This window comes from Diospyros lotus, chromosome 13 (assembly GCF_014633365.1).
Source record: "Diospyros lotus cultivar Yz01 chromosome 13, ASM1463336v1, whole genome shotgun sequence".
NCBI classification, from domain to species: Eukaryota; Viridiplantae; Streptophyta; class Magnoliopsida; order Ericales; family Ebenaceae; genus Diospyros; species Diospyros lotus.
The window spans coordinates 36937294-36957107 of record NC_068350.1 but is presented as its reverse complement, the minus strand read 5'-3'; the positions used below and the strand labels follow the sequence as shown (position 1 = coordinate 36957107).

The 19814-nt window shown below is 34.0% G+C and overlaps 2 protein-coding genes across 2 annotated transcripts in view; one reads left to right on the top strand and one right to left on the bottom strand.

Annotated features, from left to right (window-relative positions):
* Window positions 1–449: 449 nt before the first annotated feature.
* On the bottom strand, window positions 450–2185 carry LOC127787929 (heat stress transcription factor B-3). Its single transcript, XM_052316006.1, has 2 exons — window positions 1661–2185; window positions 450–1149 (listed from the first exon to the last, which is right to left on the bottom strand). The coding sequence occupies exons 1-2, from the start codon at window positions 1913–1915 to the stop codon at window positions 664–666; spliced, it is 741 nt and encodes a 246-aa protein (XP_052171966.1). The 5' UTR covers window positions 1916–2185; the 3' UTR covers window positions 450–663.
* Window positions 2186–13882: 11697 nt separating this feature from the next.
* LOC127788659 (thioredoxin reductase NTRC) overlaps window positions 13883–19814 on the top strand; it is a 29196-nt gene continuing 23264 nt past the window's right edge. Inside the window, exon 1 of the mRNA XM_052317216.1 lies at window positions 13883–14277. Coding sequence (XP_052173176.1) covers window positions 13995–14277 — 283 coding nt within the window. The 5' untranslated portion in view covers window positions 13883–13994. The remainder of the gene's footprint in view (window positions 14278–19814) is intronic.

Genomic DNA, 19814 nt, shown 5'->3' with positions numbered 1-19814 from the left:
TATTCATGAGCCAAGAAAAAGAAGGCAGCAAACACACTCTTTCATACTTCTGCTTGTCTTGTTCAAGTCAATAAAAAGGATACATATTTTGAAACCATAATATATAGTAGTAAAATAATACCAAGTTAATTAAAAATATATCTCATCTTTTTTATTGTAATTGTTTTGATCCGTTATAATTTTTTTAATTATTATAATTATATTAAAGTCATTACGTTCTTCTCCAATATTGTTTGGTCTTTCTCAAACGTACTCTTTTATTTTAAACTTCTCTCGTTCTATCAATTTATCCGATTGATTTTTTTAAAATATTTGGAATTCAACCAAAAATTAGAAAAAATAAAAATAAATTAATCGTGATTTTGTAATATTTTCATAAATAATTAAATTACTTAAAAGATGAATCTTATTGTGATAAATCACTTTGTAACTTTCGTGACCATCCAAAATCTTAAAAGATAAAATTTGCACTCGAAAACTTATCATATTACAAGCGAGGATTACAAGCGATATGAATATCGAGGATTTAGGGTTCGACAAGATGGAATTTTACAATTAAAAGAGTATTATGTGGGTTATTAGAAACAAGTACATATATACATGTATGTATAAATTTACTTGCATTTTGAAGTAGCTTAATTAGCTAATTTCCCTACTTAGGGATCACTTGCAAGACTGAGCTAACAAAAGGCTGGCAGCTTTGCTGATATCTGCCTTCTTTCTTCCTCTCTTCCTCTCCCTTTCTCCCTGCACTTCCAACCTCACACCAAACAACATCGGTCGATCGTCGACGTCGCCGGCGCCATCCTCGTCTTCTTCTCCGTCTTTGTCTGTGTTGGCGAACGTGCCCACAAGATCAAGAAGCTCCTTGCACTTCCTTTTCATGGTCGACAGCTCGGAGCTCAAGACCCCATTCTCTCTCTTGAGCCGCCGGTTCTCGTCGACGAGGGTGCTGTAACCATACGACGATGAGGTTGAGGATGACCTCTGATCTTCATCAGATTCTTTGGGCTCGGACTGGATGGGTGCCGGCCGGGGCTTGTTTGTCCACGCTTTTCTCCGACGAATTTGGCAGAGTAGGCCTCTTTCACCCCTCCGGAACATGTCGTTGCAAAATTCCCACCGAGTTGTTGCCACCTTTCTGAAACCCTAATCATCGTATAAACGGCCATTAACAAAGCATCAAACTATATGATTAGATACCCAAAAAATGATGATGATGATGTTGATGATGATAATCACTCACATCTTAATTAATTCCAAAGTAGGTAATTTGATAAAGATTGATTAGTTGCGTTGTCATTTAAGGAAGGAAAGATGGATTCAAATCAAATGAATTAACCAGAAGCTAAGACATTGATATTTGATCATATCAATTAGGTGGTCTTAATTATTTGATCTTTGTTTAAGGATATTGAAAGCAAGATCAGGATTAATTTCACCCACCAGGAGAGAGGACCAGCTAGCTAGCTAGCTAGCCAACCCAATTTGGTACGACCAAATATATATATAGTATTATCTAATTAAAAGATTAATCACCTGAGATCTTCATCAAAATTGACCCAAAGTAAGTGTAGGGTCTAACTCTATGAATATGCATGCATGTATGTATGTATGTATGTATGTATATGTGGGATGGATGGATTTGGATTCGACATACATAAGTGTTGAGCTGCCTGACGAAGCTGGAGAAGTTGCTGTGCTTGAAGAGCGTCGGGAGGAGATCTCTGGCGAACTCCGGCGGTTGCCAGACGACGAAACCGTTCCCGTCCTCGTTCCAGGAGATGACCTGGTCGGTGGCCGGATCCTCCACCAGCATGTACGTCTTCACCAGGAAAGGCGGCGGCGACGCCTTCCTCGCGTACTCCAACAAACCCTTCCGATCATCCTCCTCGCATCCACAGTACTGATCCATGGTGATGGTCCCCCCCCCCCCCCACCCCCCCTCTCTCTCTCTCTCTCTCTCTAGATATATATATATATTTATGTATGTATATATCTAATAATTAAGAAGTAGAAGAAGAATGGCTGATCATAAGGGCGTGGCGAAGAGAAGAAGGGCAGTTAAGAATTCCCAACCCCAGCAGTAGAACCCCAGCACGACTCCGCAGTTCATGAGAATTGCAAGACCTCTCTCTCTCTCTCTCTCTCTCTCTCCGCGAAGAGACAAATGGTAGAAAAAGAAAGATAGATAGATAGGTTACGTGGTTGCTTTCTCTTATAAATAAATAAATATATATATATATACACACACAAAACAAGCACGAAAGATGATATTTTTATGAATGAATTGTGTGTGTCCTACCATAAGCCCCAGAGTCATCGTCACTGTTCACTCTTTAAATTTCTTATATAATTCCCCCCCTTATCCACTTATTCAATAAACAATGCTACCTGTGCTAAGACCCCGTGCTACCTGTCCTTATTGTTATCTTTGTTATTAGGATCGTGCTATTTTTCGTATGGAAGAGGATTTATAGAACTTTTTACCGGCGTAATTTATCGTGATATTTTGATGTGAGAGGGTTTACAAAACCCTTTACATGCGCGATATATCATGATATTTTGACATCAAAATATCATAATATATCGTGATTTTTTTCACTTTCTCTTTCTCCCCGCCTGCCTCGCCCTCGCCTGCTCTCGCCATCACCTCACCTCCTCTCGTCGTTGCAACCTCATCGCCTTGTCGTTGCTGCCTTGCCACCTCACCTCATCACCATTGCATCCTCCAGCAACCGACTATCACCCAAAACAACCGAGGATGTAGTGGGCAGCGACGAAGAAGAGAGAGAGAGAGTTTTGGGTGAGTTTAAGTCATTTATTATTAGGGGCAAATGAGTCATTTCATCAATCTGTAAAACATTTGGTAACCCTCTTTCTGTACAAATAGTATTATCCTTATTATTATTGGGTTTTAAAAATGAGCTTATCTGTAAAATTTTGTACGTAATATATCGGGTGGGTTTAATAAAAATTTATTTGGCAAACATTTAAAAATAACATAGATAATATTTTATGTAAAATTCTAACCAAAAAAATGTTCATTTTAAGGGGTGTGAAAAGGTTTAAATTTACAACAATGTCCTTATCGTCCTCCGATCCACCCACTCTTAAGAACGGTTGCGATGTATTATCTCGGGACACGATAAAAAAATTCTTATTTTAACATAAATATTTGTGAAAAAGTTACCCTTGGTTTTAGACCATATATAAGTCTAGTTGTGGTAATGTGATTCCAATATTGTCACATTATATTGGAATCACATCGTCCTTATTGCCTCAGCCCGATCCACCCACCCTTAAGAAGGGTTGCGATGTATTATCTCATGACACTATAAAAAATTTCTTATTTTAACATAAATCTTAGCAAAAAGTTACCCTTGATTTTAGACCATATATAACCCTAGTCTAGTTGTAGTAATGTGATTCCAATATTGTCACATTATACGTGTAGGCAACTATGATCTATGTGGGTGCATGTGATTTGAATATATATATGTACATAGGTCTATGATTGTTAATTGCAATGGAGAAATGCAATTAAAGTTTTGTATTTTTTGTCCAAAAAAATTCATTAATTGCCAAAAATAAGATACATAAAAAGCGACTAAATTGTTTGGTCATATCGAAAGGAAATTGATATAAATGTTTTCGTCGGGACAATGGACAAAATTGGGGGTGTTTATAAGTTGAATTGATTTGTATTTAATGTAAATTCCAACTCAAATAATTCATGATCAAATCTAGAATTTTAGATTTAGAGTTGACTATTGATGACAAGATAGAACTAAATCAATCCAATTTAATTAAATTTGAGTATGATATATAAAACTCGGACTCTTAATTTAAATTCTTAAAAACAAAAATTACAAACACAAACATAGAATCGATTGTTAATTAGCCTAACGAAATCAACAAATATCGTCAGAAACTAATTAAGCATGACATAAGATATATATAAAAAAATTACGAAAGAATACGACCACACATAAAAATAGTTGACGAATCGTAATCCATGAACAAAATGGACTTCTTCTTGATTCAATGCGAATGCATGGATTGGATCAAAACTCAAAGGTTTAAGTAAAAGCCAATTAATGGAAATTGATGGTTGAAAGGGAACTTTCTGGCCCTCTCTCTCTCTCTCACTGTGGAATTTTCTTTCCAAAAGATAATGTTAGTATATTCAATTTAAGTAGGTGAGATGATACTTTCTGGCACCCATTTGGTCTCAGTCCAATCTAACGTGCAAATTCCTCCATCCCCAGTTGAGTTTTGAAATTTTTTCCACCACTTTCCATCGTCACTTTCTATCGAATTTTCCCGGAAAGATGTGACCTTCTTGACTTTCTGTGCTTCCCTTTGTCCACACCTTCAACGTGGAAATGAGTACAACACACCAAACAAAAGCGCGTGCTTTGCGCCCCTCCAGATGGTAAGTATATATATATATATATATATGAATTAAAGGGTTAATTTAATTTCTTGACTTTTCGATTTGGTCGGTTTGATTTTTTTAAATTCTTCGAATGCTTTAATTCAATAGTACTGAATCCAAGTTAAAATTTGATATCTTATTGTCTCTAAAAAAAGCTTAGTTTAAACTCAAAATAGATACAAGAAAAAAAAAATTAAAGAGAAAAAGTCAAAAAATCTTTCTGACAAAAGTCGAGAGATCTTTCTTACAAAATAATTTATGGGAGATCTGTTCGGAAGTCTTTTCTAAATACTCCGAAATTTTGTCTCAAATCTAAAAATATATCAACTCACCTCTGATAATTGTGCTTAAAATTTTAAAACAAATAATCTCAAAAGACGTGAATACTCTTACATATCAACTTCAAGTTCTATAAATAAATGAGTGATTCCTGCGATCAAAGTACGACCAAAATTCTATTTAAATTATATTTTTGTTACTTTTATATACTCTTTTATGAATACAAACTTAATCATTTGAGGGTCCGTGTGGGAGACATCCTGCATCCCTAACTATTTTTTCTTTTACAAGTCTTCCAGAAATTTGAGATTCAAGATGAACACTCTCATGTAATTATAAATTTATTATTATATCTCGATAATAACAAATATTAAAAATCAACGTTTTATTAGGAAAAGCAAACTATTTTGAATCTTTCAAGAAAAAATAAATCATTTTGAAAAGTTTAGATGGAAAGAAAACAAATAGTTTATATTTAAAATTTGTTTCGTGTGTTCATCATTCGTGTTGGTTTAAATTTTGAATAAATTTATATTTAAATTAATCGTGATTGTTTATATAAAAATATTTAATAAATTAGTCAAATTGACTTAAATTTAAGTTATAATTATTTAATAAAACACTTAAACTGACTTATTGGACCAAAATACCCAATTTATGAGTTGAATTGAAGTTCATCAAATACGTGTAAACTTAACTCAATATGTTTTCAAAATCAAAACAAAACTTAAGAGCAATCGACCAAATTAATGTCAATTAGGTCGAATGAAAATAGTTTCTTCACTTTCTTTTTTTTTTGCTAAAGAAAATGAAGATGTGGGACGATAAACGTAACAAATGATATCTTCTAAACCTAACTAACGATCTCTTTTAAACCTAATTACGATAGTTTTCTTCCTAAAATAGATCTCATTGGAATCATAAGTATTGTTTATAACTTCATAGACGAAAACGGTTCAGTCACTCTAATCAAAGTGCAATACACAACGACGAGAGTCTTTGTGCTTTGTCTGTCGTGGTACAATAAAGAAGATTGGAGCGTGCATGGCACGTGGCTGGGAAAGGAGAGTAGGTGGATTAGAAGAGACTGGTTAGAAGTAGCTGATTTGGTCGGGCAGCCCAGCTTTCTTGACTTACACTTTCGTCCTCTCCTTTCTTTCTTATATTCATATATTAACTAATGTATTATAAATATATTTATATTAATATAATATATAAATACACATATATAATTGATGTGGCGTTGACAAAAAAACCCATAAAAAGAATAAAAAAAACCCAAAAGTCTAAAATAATTGTTTGAATTAAAAATGTAAATTTTTTTAATAAACCAAAATATTGGGAGACCATTGCGATCTCTCGAAAGCCGTAATCTCAGGAGATTTTCAGTCACCCAGAAATGATAATTCCAAAAGACCCTTATAGTCTCCTAAAAATCATAATCAAACTCCAGTTCAAAGTATTTTTCTTAGAAAAATATTATTGGTATATTTTTATGTATATCTTGAACTACATAAAGATGTATTAATGATAAAAAAAGTCTCTTATAAAGCGCATAGAGGCACGTGAGGCGCATGTAAGGCGAAGGGTATTTTAGTTATAATACCCCTTATGTAGCCCAAGATGTATAAAAGTGATGTACATCTAGCATGGTTCTTTTCTTTAACGGAGAATGGTGAGGGTTTCTAAAAAAAACACAAATTAAATAATTTTAACGTTCAAAAATTCTTCTAAAATGATAGCGATTATCTCTAAGAATCCTAATTTTAGTGAATATTAAAATATCAAGATAAATATTATCCATAAAAATCTCAAAAAACTCCATATTCATCTATAAATAAATGTGCCCTCATTTTAAAAAAGACACATTTTTTATATTGATTTCAATACGATATTCAAATCTTTAGTGTCTAATTTAAATATCAGAGTATTTGCTCATAAACTATCACGCGCCCTCTAATCATTCTCTTTTTTACAGAGTTCAAGCGACTTGATGATGATATTTTCAATTAACAAATTTATTATTTTGTTTGACCAACAACAATAACTAAAAACGTCACAATTGATTATCCAATTAATGTTAATTTTCATCTAACATATCTAAATATATACTCTTGGGATGATCGTCTTTGCAAGGTCCCCGATGCTTGTATCCTCGATTACGTCAGAAGAGATAAATCGCAGTTTAAGTCTTTGGTCCTTACGCAAAATAAAGATCGTCAGAAGAGGTAAATCGTAGATTAAGTTTTTGGCATTTGCGCAGAGTGAAGATCAAACTCGCAGCCTACCAAATTAATATTAATATATTACTCATCTAATCGTTCAATCTATGTACTGAATCTATATATACACCACTATGTATTGGATGAGTTTGTTGGTTATATATATGGAAAATGCTATTTGTACAGAAGCTTTTGTACAGAAAGCTTACAGGGATGATACATCCCGATATTTTGACATCAAAATATCGTAATATTTCACGATATATCATCCATGTTCATCCCCATCCCCATCTCCCTCTCCCCCCTTCCTTCGCCGCTGCAACCTTACCTGCCACCGTTCTTCACCTCCGCCTGTTCTCGCCGCTGCCTGGTCTTGCTGCTGCAACCTCCGCGCCTCATCGCGTCGCCTTGACCGCCTCGTCGCTGGGGCCGACGGTGTGAGAGGGAGAGCGAGAAAGAAAAATAAGGGGAGAGAGAGATGCTGTATTTGGGGCATTTTGGGTATTTGGGTCATTAATTGTAGAGACAAAATGAATATTTTAGTTGCCCCGTAAATCTTTCTATAACATTGTGTACAAATAGCATGACCCTATATATATATATATATATATATATGTGTGTGTGATGGGACAGACAGTAGGAGTAGGTGTGAGAGTCCTTCACCAACCACATAGGTAGCTTTAGCTTTCACATTTGCAAGTGCATGCCCGTATTCCATGTTCCATCCGTGATCTCACAGTGACATGCATGATGCCATACGCCACGCTACAGTATGTGAAAAGAGCTCTCCAACGTCCCCCATGACCGGGGTCCACATTCCTCGTAGGGTCAAAGTGAATAATTAATTCGTAAAGTCGTAATTAAATAAAAAGTAAATAGAAGTTCATGAATATTTATTCTCCTTAATTAGAGGATTTGTTCTCAAAATAAATAAATAAAATACACAAACCTTAAACATCAAAAATAAATCATAAAACGTCTGCTCGAAAATAGGTCAAACCAACTTAAATAAGTTTAATTTATCCATTATTTTCAACCTAACCTAATTAGGATTTTATCTTTTCTTAAATTTAATTGACATCGAGTTAGGTCTAGATCAGTCCATCAAGTCTACGAGCCCAAATCATCAACATGAGCTATATTGGTAATACCGTAATCTTGTTTTTATTTATGTATTTTTATGAGTTAATTGAGTGGGGCATTATTTTAATAATGCCCGGCTAAATTAAAGTTGATTAATTGGTTTTGTTAACACGATTTTGTTTTTAATTTGGTCATGTCACTAATTTCATAACTAAGTTAGAGATGATTTTTTTTATTTTTTGAGACGAAAAAAATTGTCTCTAATTGGTTAGCGACACGCTTTTTAGAGATAAAAATTTTCATCCCTAAACCTTTAGAGATGGAATTTTCCAATTTTAGATACAAATTTTTTACATCTCTAAAATTATTTTTTTTAATGATTGAATTGAAATTTATATCTCAAATTTCAAATCTAATTTTAATTAATTCAGCCTTAATTATATAAGATTGGTGTCAACCCAATCTATAGCACTCTTATCAATACCGGAAATATTATTTGGACATTGAAGTTTGACACTTATAGTGATACTTTATATTAATATTTTATACATTTACATTAATATAACACGTAATATAAGATATCGATACAGATTGTCATTATAAATGTCAAAATTAAATGTCCAAATAATATTTTTCGTTTTATTTCTATGTTCATTGTTACCTTTCAAAAAGAAAAACAACCAAGTTAATAGAAAATGTATTACAAAATAAGAAGATTCAATAATCATCCTTGGGCCGACAATACAAGTAGGAAGCCCACTAGGTGCTAGCCCTAAGCAAATGGGCCCTTTGGGCTTTGGTTGCGGGGCAAGCCAACACAGTTTCATAATGCAGATGGGCTAAGCCCAATTTCAGAACTAAATAACCCAAGTGGCTCGACCCATTAAGGAGGCTCCATGATATTTGCTCATTGACTCCTAATTTTAATTATTTACTCTCTAACACTCAAGTTTTCAGATATCACAAAAAAAGCCGTAGAAGTTTTTAAAAAGTAACCTAGAAGTTTCCTTGATATGCAACTCCAAACTCATCTCTTCATGCTATGTCCGCAAGGCTATCCAAGTTAACAAGTGACGTTGCTTATCTTTTTTTTTTTTTTTTTTCGATTTGGTGTATAGTGATTGGTCTATTTCTTGTTGTTGTCAAATGCCTGTTGATTTTTTTATTTTATTTACTTGACGTGTCTGAGTTTTGCCTGACTAATTTTCAAGAACGAATGACTTTCCTCTCTAATGCATCTCTTTGCTGATTTATTTATCCAATATTTTTCGTTCAACTCTCATTTATAGTAGAAATACTCCTTAAGTTTATAAAAATTACAATAAAACTCTAGAGTTTTAAGAAATTACAAAAATCCCTAAATTTTCAAAAATTACGAAAAAATGCCCTTAAGCTACAAAAACTACAACCCTTAACTATTGGGGTTAGTTTTTATAAAATTATAATTATATTGACGTGGACTTACAATGCTTTAGGTCAAGGAAATATTGTGGAATTAGACTATTGGATTTTCATAGCACAAAAACAAAGTGAATGATTATACTATGATACGTATGTTTTGAAAAATTATTCCTATGTATGATTAAAAATATTTGATTTTATATTATATGTTTTCTATTGTTATTTGATATATATGATATGATGAATTATGCAAATAAATTGAGAACATAGATTTATAAGTTATTACAATGAAAAATTAAAAGAAGTTTATTTTATAGTATAGGACTTTATCATATGATATGAAATGACCATTACGCTTAAGAGAAAAGGTCGAGTGCATAATGACTCCACCAAACACTCGTATGATTATATCTTAACATGATCCCAAACCTATTTTATATATTATGGATTTATGGGTTACACAAAAAATGTCTATCTAAATTATTATATTATTGATAAATGTGATTAGTGATTCATTATGACAAATGTATTTTATTCAATAAAATGATCAACGATACTATTACACATGTTGTCAAAATACAACAATTATAATTCTTAAGAATGGGATGCTTGTGAATGCCGACAATCTCGAGATTTGATTGAAACTCGGTCACTAGATTAAGGTGGGCTTCCAAAGGGCACTTTCGATAGGGTCTTCTGAAGGGGACTTCCCGATATACGATCAAGTCTTATTCATTGAATTAAGGGTTGACTATCGAAGGAAGTCTTCCAAATAATTATTTCAAAGAGTCATCTCAATGTTGCATCTGTATGAGTGGAAAATTTCACATGAATTAGGGTTTTGCAATCTAGAATGCTTCTGTAAGGTTCCTTCCGAAGTGACTAGACAAGTCTTTCGAAAAGGCTGTGAACAGCGAACAAATGTTAGAAGGCTTGTAGGATTTTCCTTTTGCGAAGACTCTCTGATACTTAAATCAATAATGGAAGGAAAATAATCGTGCGAAAAGGAAAATAGAGTAAATTCATGAAAGAAAGTGGAAGTGATATATTGGTTTCTGGATCATTTTTTGAGAACTATAACTAGATTTTTATAGGACTCGAGCATTGAGGATGGTCATAAGTGGACACATGTCCCTCAAGAAAAATCATTTCCGAAGCCTCATTCCGAATGAGGCGGGAAGCCCATTCGAAGCTTCTTTCTAAAGCCTCATTCTCCAGCTTCCTTTCAAAGAACCTTATCATTTATCTCATTTTTTATTATTAGGGTACAATACAACAACACCAATGTGATATTATTGATTTAACTTCTCTAATGTAATATTTATGAGTGAATTCAATTCTATTGTACATATATATATATTAATTAATGCCATATTTTTTTATATGATACATTATAGTGCATATCACTAATTCACTTAACAATTTTTTAATAATCATTAAGAAGCTTATAAAGTATAAACTCGGATTGAGAAGGATTATTAGTGAACTTATCAAGATCATTCTTGTTTATCTTTAATATGCATTGGTGAGCCATCATATTTGAGTTATTTTAATTTTCAGACAACCTTCTTGGTTTTTTTCTTATTTAATAATTGAGGTTATAGTATGGTACTTTCCGAACATGCTAGGATTTAAAAATTTGAGTTTTTTTTAACAATTATATTTTGATCTCAAAGTTTTCCAAAATTCCTTTTTAATCCCTTAACATATCAAATTCAATAAAAATAAAATTAAGATAACTAATCAGAGTATAATATGAAATGTTGTGTACCTCAAATATAAAATAAAGCATACAACTATTCATAAACTATATTTGTATATTTACATGAATTGACTTCAAATAACACTCTAAATTTGTTTAAGATACAAAAATATATATATATACATATAATTTTGAAATATTAAATATAAATATGCACGTAAGTCTGAAATTCTAAGAATAAATTCGTTATCTTTATGATTGTTCATTGGTCAATACTTTTTTCTATGGATCATTCATCGTGCGCACATATATATATTTTGTAAAATAAAATACTTATGTGAGTGAGTTATATGTTAATTTGCGACATGAATAAACATAATAATATCAAAATTACCATAGATAGCATATCTACATTAATTTTTCAAAAGCATTAACTTACACGTGCAAGTTTTTCAAATTTTCAAAAGCATTTTATTACGCACTATTCAACACAATGCTACACAATAACATATTTTCGTGTCAATTATGCAAATAAAATATAGTGCATATCCCATATCTCAATTATTTTGAAAGAAAAACTTGACAAAACATTTGTTTCTGTGTTGGGTCCTAGCCTTTTTATTTACGACCAGGATGCAACCCAATATGTAGTAATTCTCCTATTTCCTTATGAATTAATAATAAGATACTAATATTATTAACTATTTTTTTTTGTTCCATATTAGGTTGCTTCGTGGTCGTAAAAAGTTTCTATATTTTCTTGTTTTTTAATTTTAGTATCTTATTATCAATTCATAAGTAACTCGACTTTTTTTTCCCATTTGAGAGAGTTTTTTTCTTGTTTTTTTTATATTTTCTTAATAATAAATTGTTTTAGTAAAATTTAACTAAAATAATTTATTTTCTAAAATAAAAAAGTTACTAATGGGTGGTGGTTAACTGCTTATTGTTTTTTATTTTTATTTTTTTTAAAATCAGACGAGAAACAAATGAGAAATAGAAGAAATAAAAGAAGCATGAAGGGTACAATGAATTTTTAGTCTTTTTGTTTAACAATATGGGTGGTTATTGCTATTTTTCAAATGTTATATCAAATTATTACAATTTTACCAAACCTTAGGGGTATTCTTTGCAATTTACCTATAAATAAAATGACAAAGTGTCAAATAAACCACTATACTTTACCTATGAAGCCAAATTAACCATTATACATTAAGAAAGGTCAATAAGTTACTATACTCTTAAACTCAAGCCTAATTTAGCTATTATATTTTAAAAAAGTATCAAATAAGTTATTATACTTTCAAATTTTAGGCCCCATTATCGTAGATGTATTTTTAACAATGTCCAATAATGTTTTGATTTTATTAACAATGTTAATTATTTTCTTGATCAAAATAATCTAAATAGTTGAAAATGTTGAACTCGAACCTTGCATTTGGATTTGAATAATCACACATAGTTATAGTTTGTGTCTTTTTAAAATATAATAGTCAAATTAACTCGAAATTATAAAAATGACGACTTTGTTGATATTTCTTAAAATACAATGACCAATTTAACTATAATGTATAAGAATAATACGAATGTATAAGGAATAGTGGTGTATAGTACCCCTTATGTTTAGATTTTTATTACGATACGATACAAAAACTTATGTTTGATTTTTGTATTAGGCTAACGATCAAAGGGAACTCGCAATAATAATATTGATTGTGAAATATATAATGTGTTATTGTATTGATTTTAATAATAATTATGATCATTAAAATTAATAAGAGAGCATATTAAATATTTTACCTTGCAAAATTATCAGTTTTGATATGAAATAATTATGGATATTTGATTATGTTTATATTTTTTTTAACTTTAACAAGGGTATTTTAGCTAATAATAGCAAATAAAAATTTACTTCTAAATATATTTATATTATTGTCGAGATATAATAATAAATGTATTCTACTATAAATGTTGTTGTCAAGCCGCCTAAACTTGGAAGAGTAGAAATAGTCAGAAAACGTAAGGAAATTTCCGCGTAAACACTCCAATGGTTAATTTAGATGTTGAAAATAATGAAGACTTGAAGGCAGTATTTGCACTAGTATCAAAGACATGTATTTTTTGGAATAAGACCCTATTTATTTATAGAGTATGGAGCAATCTTAAGTTCCCTAGAATTAAGAATTTTACAAATAATGTTTATCTCTTACAAATAATGTTTATCATTTCAAATGAATTTTCGGATCTCAAAGTTATCCAATATGTGGTTGTGTGGGACCTTTCAAGTTCACTAGAAAAACATCTGGCTCTTTGCTCTTTTATTGTCATCGGGGGACAAAAATGATCCTCCATCATGAGTTTTTGGAAAGTCAAGAGGATAAGAAACCAGAGTTATCGTGGTTAGAGGGAGTGGGAGACCTTCTATCTCCTGCCTACATCGTCGACTTGCTGGGCCCATTTTATGAGTTGACTCACCTTATTTTGGGTTGACTTGTCTTTATTTTTTATTATTTTTAATTTTTACTTTTAATTATATTATTATTATTTTTCTTTTACCTACTTGACATATCAACTTCAAAAGTAGGTTTGTAAAATTTAATTAGATTTTATATTTTAAACTATATCATTTCAGATATAATAATTTATGTTTTAAGTTCATTTATTCGGACCTTAAAATTAAAATATAATAAATAATTTCACACCCTTTGCATGCATTGGATAAAATAAAATAAAATGAGAGGAGAGGGGGAGCGAAGCGAATGGAAGCCAGGGAGAGTACAGAGTGGCGATAAGAGGAGAGGCTCTGTTGTTTGTTTATGGGAATTGGATATACCATTAGCCATTTGTATTGTATGGTCCGAAACAAATGTCCGATAAGGTGAGCAGCAGCAGCATCGGAATCGGAATCGGAATCGGAATCGGGAGTTTGACTCGCCGGGCGAGCATGGCAACTGCTCCCTCCACTCTCTCCTCCAATGCCCTCCCGCTTCTCTCTCTCAGAAAGAGTCTTATCTTGCTCCGACCCGCCGGCTTCAGTCGCCCCCCACGCTTCCCCGACTTTCTTGCTCGAACTCGCCGCGCATTGCCTCGTTCCTCGCCAATTCGCGCTACAGCCTCCTCCTCCGACGAGCTCTCCACTACCTCTCTAGGTGTGTGTGTGTCTCTCTCTCTCTCTCTATATATATATGTTAATGTGTTTGTGCCGACACTGATGCATAGGGTTTATACAGCCGATAGTATCATCATTTTTTTTTTTTTTGGTTTGAATTAGCGAATTTCATTTTTCTTCTATGCCTTCAATATCTGGTTTCTGGTATCTGGTTTGGGGTTTTGAGAAGAAATGGCCAATTTGTTAGTTGTTGGATCAATTTGTTAGTTGTTGGATTGCCTCGGGTGGTAAATGAAAATTCATAATAAAACTCGAAGTGAATACAGGGACGAGGTATCTGCATTTTGGTGTGCATTTTTTGTTTTATTGCTACAATTATTATGTTTATTCAGACTTGTCCATTTAATTGTAAGTATTACCTATTTCAAGTGTTGCTGAATATCATAGTTAGGATGAGTATGAAGATTATCAAACATAAGCATACTCTTGACATAAGCATACTTTTTAAAATTCATGTTTGTCATTTTATTAGTTCATGTTAATCGATATTAAAGAAAAGAGTCAAAGTTTTTCTCTTTTAAAAAGTGTTGGTCTTTGTCAAAATAATGAAATATGGTGGAGAACTTTGTCACGCACCTAGGTTTAACCTAGGGTTTAGCAAGGACTTTGGAAGAAATCGGGGGAGAGAGAATAGAATGGAGGGAGAAACATAGTAGAAAGAGAGAGAGACTTGAGGAAGAATAGAGGAGACCGAGAAAGGGAATTGTAGAGAGAGATGACAGAAATTCAGATTATCATTCCACAATGACATTCTCTAATTGATCTAGCCTATATACAGGCTATCTGAGCTTTTAGTTATTAGAACAACTGAAAGGTACAAACGGGGGAAGGAACAAAGTACAACAACTAACTAATACGTGTAATATGCTTTGACTAATATACCCTTGGGGTCGTGACACTCCCCCCTCATTGAGAGATTTCTTGTCCTTGAAAAACTACAACAACTGTGCTATTGTTTCTTTATCTAAGTCCCATTTTCACTATCTAGTTCATCCTTTAGCTTTTCTTGTTCTTTTATCTTTTCTTTGGCCTCTTTTCTCCTTCTCCTCCTTGGCTTTATCTTATGGATGAAAGAGGAAACGACTGTCATGAACCTAGGGCTTAACCTAGGATCAGTTTGGGAATCGGAAGAATCCGATTCAGCTAAGGCCAAGAACAAGAGGAAATTAGGGGGAGATTTGAAAGGATGGGGGGGGGGGGGGAGGGAATTAGAAGAAGTGTTAGGGAGATTAGAAGAACATAAAAGAAGGAGATGAAGATCAAGAAAATGAGAGAATTCGAAGGAAGAGAAATCATATTTTCATTCATTAATTATTGGATAAAGAAACAAACCCATTACAACAACCTTATATAGGCATATCTGCCTTCTAACAGCTTAGCACATGCTCTTATGTGTTTTTAACCACTTGCTAAAATATCCCTAACAAGCTATTATACCCTATTACAATAATACCCCTTTATTGCTCATAGGATCATGACAACGACATCTCTTTGTTCAGCTAATATTTCAAGCTCTCTTGAAGTACCTGCTTTACTTACCTCTGTTAAAACCAACACCAAATCCTTTGCATCAACAACTGCCAAGATATCTGCAATATCCTGCAGATGCAGCAATTGAGAAGCTTAGATTCGCTTCAAGTACTCAGACAAAAGCTGTCCAAAAGCAACAATACAAGGATTTGTTGTAACACCAAGTCCAACCATCCATCCATCCATTATTGCAATTGAAAGTAGTTATAATTGACCGATCATACCTCCAACAAAATCATCTCCAATGATTTCCTTGGTGGTGCCTATAAGACCAACAAAGTCTTTTGGCAGATGTTGACACTTTTTAACTTATTTTTCCTCCTTCTCTTTGCCTGTATTATGTAGATCCTCAAATACTAGCTCTGCATTGTCATCAGGTATTGGAGGAGTACCTATTTCTTCAAGGAAAATAGACTTAAAATCTTTAAAATCCAAAGTTGATGTGATCTTATCTTTTCCCAAATTCATGGCATCTTTTACTTGCTTATCTTCAACAGACATCTCCTCAATTGGTGTCACATTGATTTTCCTAGCAACTGCCATTCCTTCCTCGGCATCTGTTATTACCTAGTCCAATTTAGCTGATTCATTAGCTTTTTTTAGACTGAAGGTATTAGGTAGGATTCCAGCTTCTGCTGTAATCGGTTCTGCAGTGGATCTTGAAAGAAGTTCCACTGGTAAGCTGATCTTAAATTTTTTGACGTCAGAATTAGTAAGTCATCCAGCTCGTGGTTGAGGTTAGCAAGTGTTTCGCCTATTTTATTGCATTCTTCCTGGATTCCTTTTCTTGTTGCGGTGCATGCTTCCTTGATTCCTTTTATTGTAGTGGCACTTTCTTCTCGATAGCAGCTCGCCTCCACCTGAATCTGTTCTAAGCCTATTTCCAGATTGTCCAACCTGGTTTCCAATTGTTTCATCCGATTTTCTCCTTCCATCTCCACTGCTTACCTCATTCAGACAATTGCCTAAGATCAGAATCAGCCTCCTGAATCAGTCGTTTCTGTATCAGCTAGCTCGCTAGAAATCGCTTGGCTCTACTTCAATTAACAGCTGAGAAACAACCTATAAGTATTGCCTGGATATGCTTCAGAAGTTGCTTCTAGGAGTAGGCTAGATCTGAATTCCAGCTATGATGCACCTGAATGTTAGACGAGAATGGCTTTGCTCTGCTTCGCCTTCAAATCTGAACCTTGATTAGCTGCTAGGAACTGACAGAATCACAACCAATAATTGTTGCTCTGATACCAAATGTCACGCACCTAGGTTTAATCTAGGGTTTAGAAAGAACTTTGGAAAAAATGGGGGGAGAGAGAACATAATGGAGGGAGAAACAGAACAGAAAGAGAGAATTGGGAAAGAATAGAGGAGATCGAGAGAGAGAATTGTAGAGAGAGATGACAAATTCAGACTATCATTTCATAATGACATTCTCTAACTTATCTAGCCTATTTAAAGGCTGTCTAGGCTTTCAATTATTAGAACAACTAAGCGGTACAAATAGGAAAAGCAACAAAGTACAACATCTAAGTAATACATGTAATATACTTTGACTAATATACCCTTGGGGTCTTGACAAACTTTTCTTATTTCTCATAGAAAAGATTTTTTCTTTTTGGATGAGCAAAGAAAGGAGATTGTTTTAGTTAGTGTTCAAAAATGCGCTAGGCGCTAGTCGGGCGGCAGGCTAGCACCTAGCGCCTAGGGCGCCTAGGCGGCGACTAGATCAACAGTAAGCTTACTGCTGCAGCAAGGAGCAACCAGCAAGCAGCTACAACATGCAGCAAGGAGCAGCAAGTAGTAACGCAACAGACGAGATCGATGAGATCGGAGGAAGATGGATACATACCGGAGGAAGATGAGATCGACGGTGGCGAGAGAGAACGGCCAACAGACGAGATCGACGGCGGCGGTGAACGACCAAGAGACGAGATCGACAGCGAGAGAGAGAGAGAAACGACCCGCGATGAACGACCAGAGACAGAAAGGGAAGGGGGTAATAGATTTGCTCAGGATGCGCACGACCTAGGCGACCTTGGCCGCTGGGCGACCTAGGCAGGTTTGGCATCGCTTGGGCGGCCTAGGTGCCGCCGTGGCCCGATTAATCGGGCCTGGCGACTAGGGGTGCCGAGCAGCCCTTAATCGCCGTGACCAGTGGCCGCCTAACGCCTAGGCGGCCACCTAGGCCGAATTTTCGAACACTGGTTTTAGTAATGAATTTAAAAACATCAAGAGGGAAAAACATTTAAAAACTTCAAATGTTCCATACACACATTTTTGGGATTAAATTTAACTTAATTCCAATTTAATCAACACTGTTGTTAACCAAGGTGGTGTCTTGTCAATAAAGGGGAATTATAGGAAATTTTGGTGAAAAACAAACCATAGGGGGTGTGAAGGCAATTTACCCTTAAAAATAAGGCATCCCGAAGGTACACATTTACACCCATAAGCAATATATTAGCATCATACTAGCAGGCAGGAATAATAAAGACCACCCTCGGCACATGATTGGCCCTCTGCACTAGAGAGTCAAGTTTGATGACATTCTCTTTCACTCAATTCTGCAACGCCCTCATTTCACTGTGGACCCTTACCTACTCCTTTCCTGAGGATCGGCCAGCGCATCAAGTGCTTCTAGCCTATTTCACCTTCTCCTACATGACCAGTGGAAATGCACACCCACAAGCTTGTCAACATTGTGACCCTAAACCACTCAATGCCCACCCTCCCGCTACCACTAAATTAGCTCTAATACCACTTGTTAGGGGCCAACAGATTCTCCTGTGTGGCACCCCCATCCTCGAGCTGTAGAGGGGAAGGGCTAGCCTTACTCTTTGGGTGACAAGCTAAACGTTAAGAATAATTCATCCCAAAGGCATGTACTCGCATCCATAAGTGATATATCGATATAACAACATAAATAATGGAGCCACCCTCGATGCACGATTGGCCCTTCCCACTAGGGAGTCTAGGTTCATGACATTGTGCTTCCATCCAAGCCAAATGATTTAATCTCTACCATTCATTTCTTTCACTGTTTAATAATTTATGCCATCCCTTTTCTTATAACATAGCAATTGTCACATACATCTAATCCTAATTATATGATTCCCCAACACATAACCACTTTGCCTAAATTATATGTTAAGCTTCTTAAGTTTGTCTTAGTTACTCTAGAACCGCTGCATTTGCCCCATGAAATTATTAAAATATCACTTTAATTTGTTTCCACTTATTACCATGTCTTGTGAATCTTGTGAGCTTATGGGTGCTACATCAAGTTATTCCTAGGTATCTTTTTCCCTAGATCTATTTCTTCATCTATATTTCTTATTTTGCTAAAATTATGCTAAATATATTCTGTTTTAGTTCTACTCAATCTAAACCCTTAGATTTTTAAACTCTTTATGCAATTGTAGCTTGAAGATTAATCCTTCTCTTGTTTAATGAACTAAACATACATTATTCATGAACAGCATACATTTGCAAGTATCCTATTAAATGTTCCTATTGAGTTCATTTATATAACTAGTGCTGAATTTAGAGGTTCCGTTGCGTAAATCTGTTATGGAAATATTGTTTCTTCCCGTACAGTTATGTATTAATATAGATGTTATTAATAGCATAATATATCTATCTGATTCTCTTATTTGTTTATTCCTTCAATGAACACCCCCCCCCCCCCAAAAAAAAAAAAAAAAAAAAAAAATGGAGTTATATGTTTATAGATATCTCCATAAATCTTCCTAGTGGCAAAATAGCTTCTGCACCACTAAATTGATTTTTTGAAACAATTTTCTCATATATATTTAGAATCTAGTAGCACTATAATCTAACCATTTATTTAGCCAATGCCACATGATTTGTTCTATTAGTTTTATTGATAAATCCATGTATAATATACCCTATGAAACACGGACAGGGGACACGGCGACACGATATTTTTCAAAAAAGTAGGAAAGACAAGGTCAAGATACGTTAGTTAAT

Bases quoted from the DNA above. Each gene is read 5' to 3' on its own strand.
- LOC127787929 (XM_052316006.1), bottom strand. From the start codon at position 1,915: ATGGATCAGTACTGTGGATGCGAGGAGGATGATCGGAAGGGTTTGTTG. The intron at 1,150-1,660 runs GTATGTCGAATC...TACGATGATTAG, and splicing joins TCAGGCAGCTCAACACTTAT to GGTTTCAGAAAGGTGGCAAC.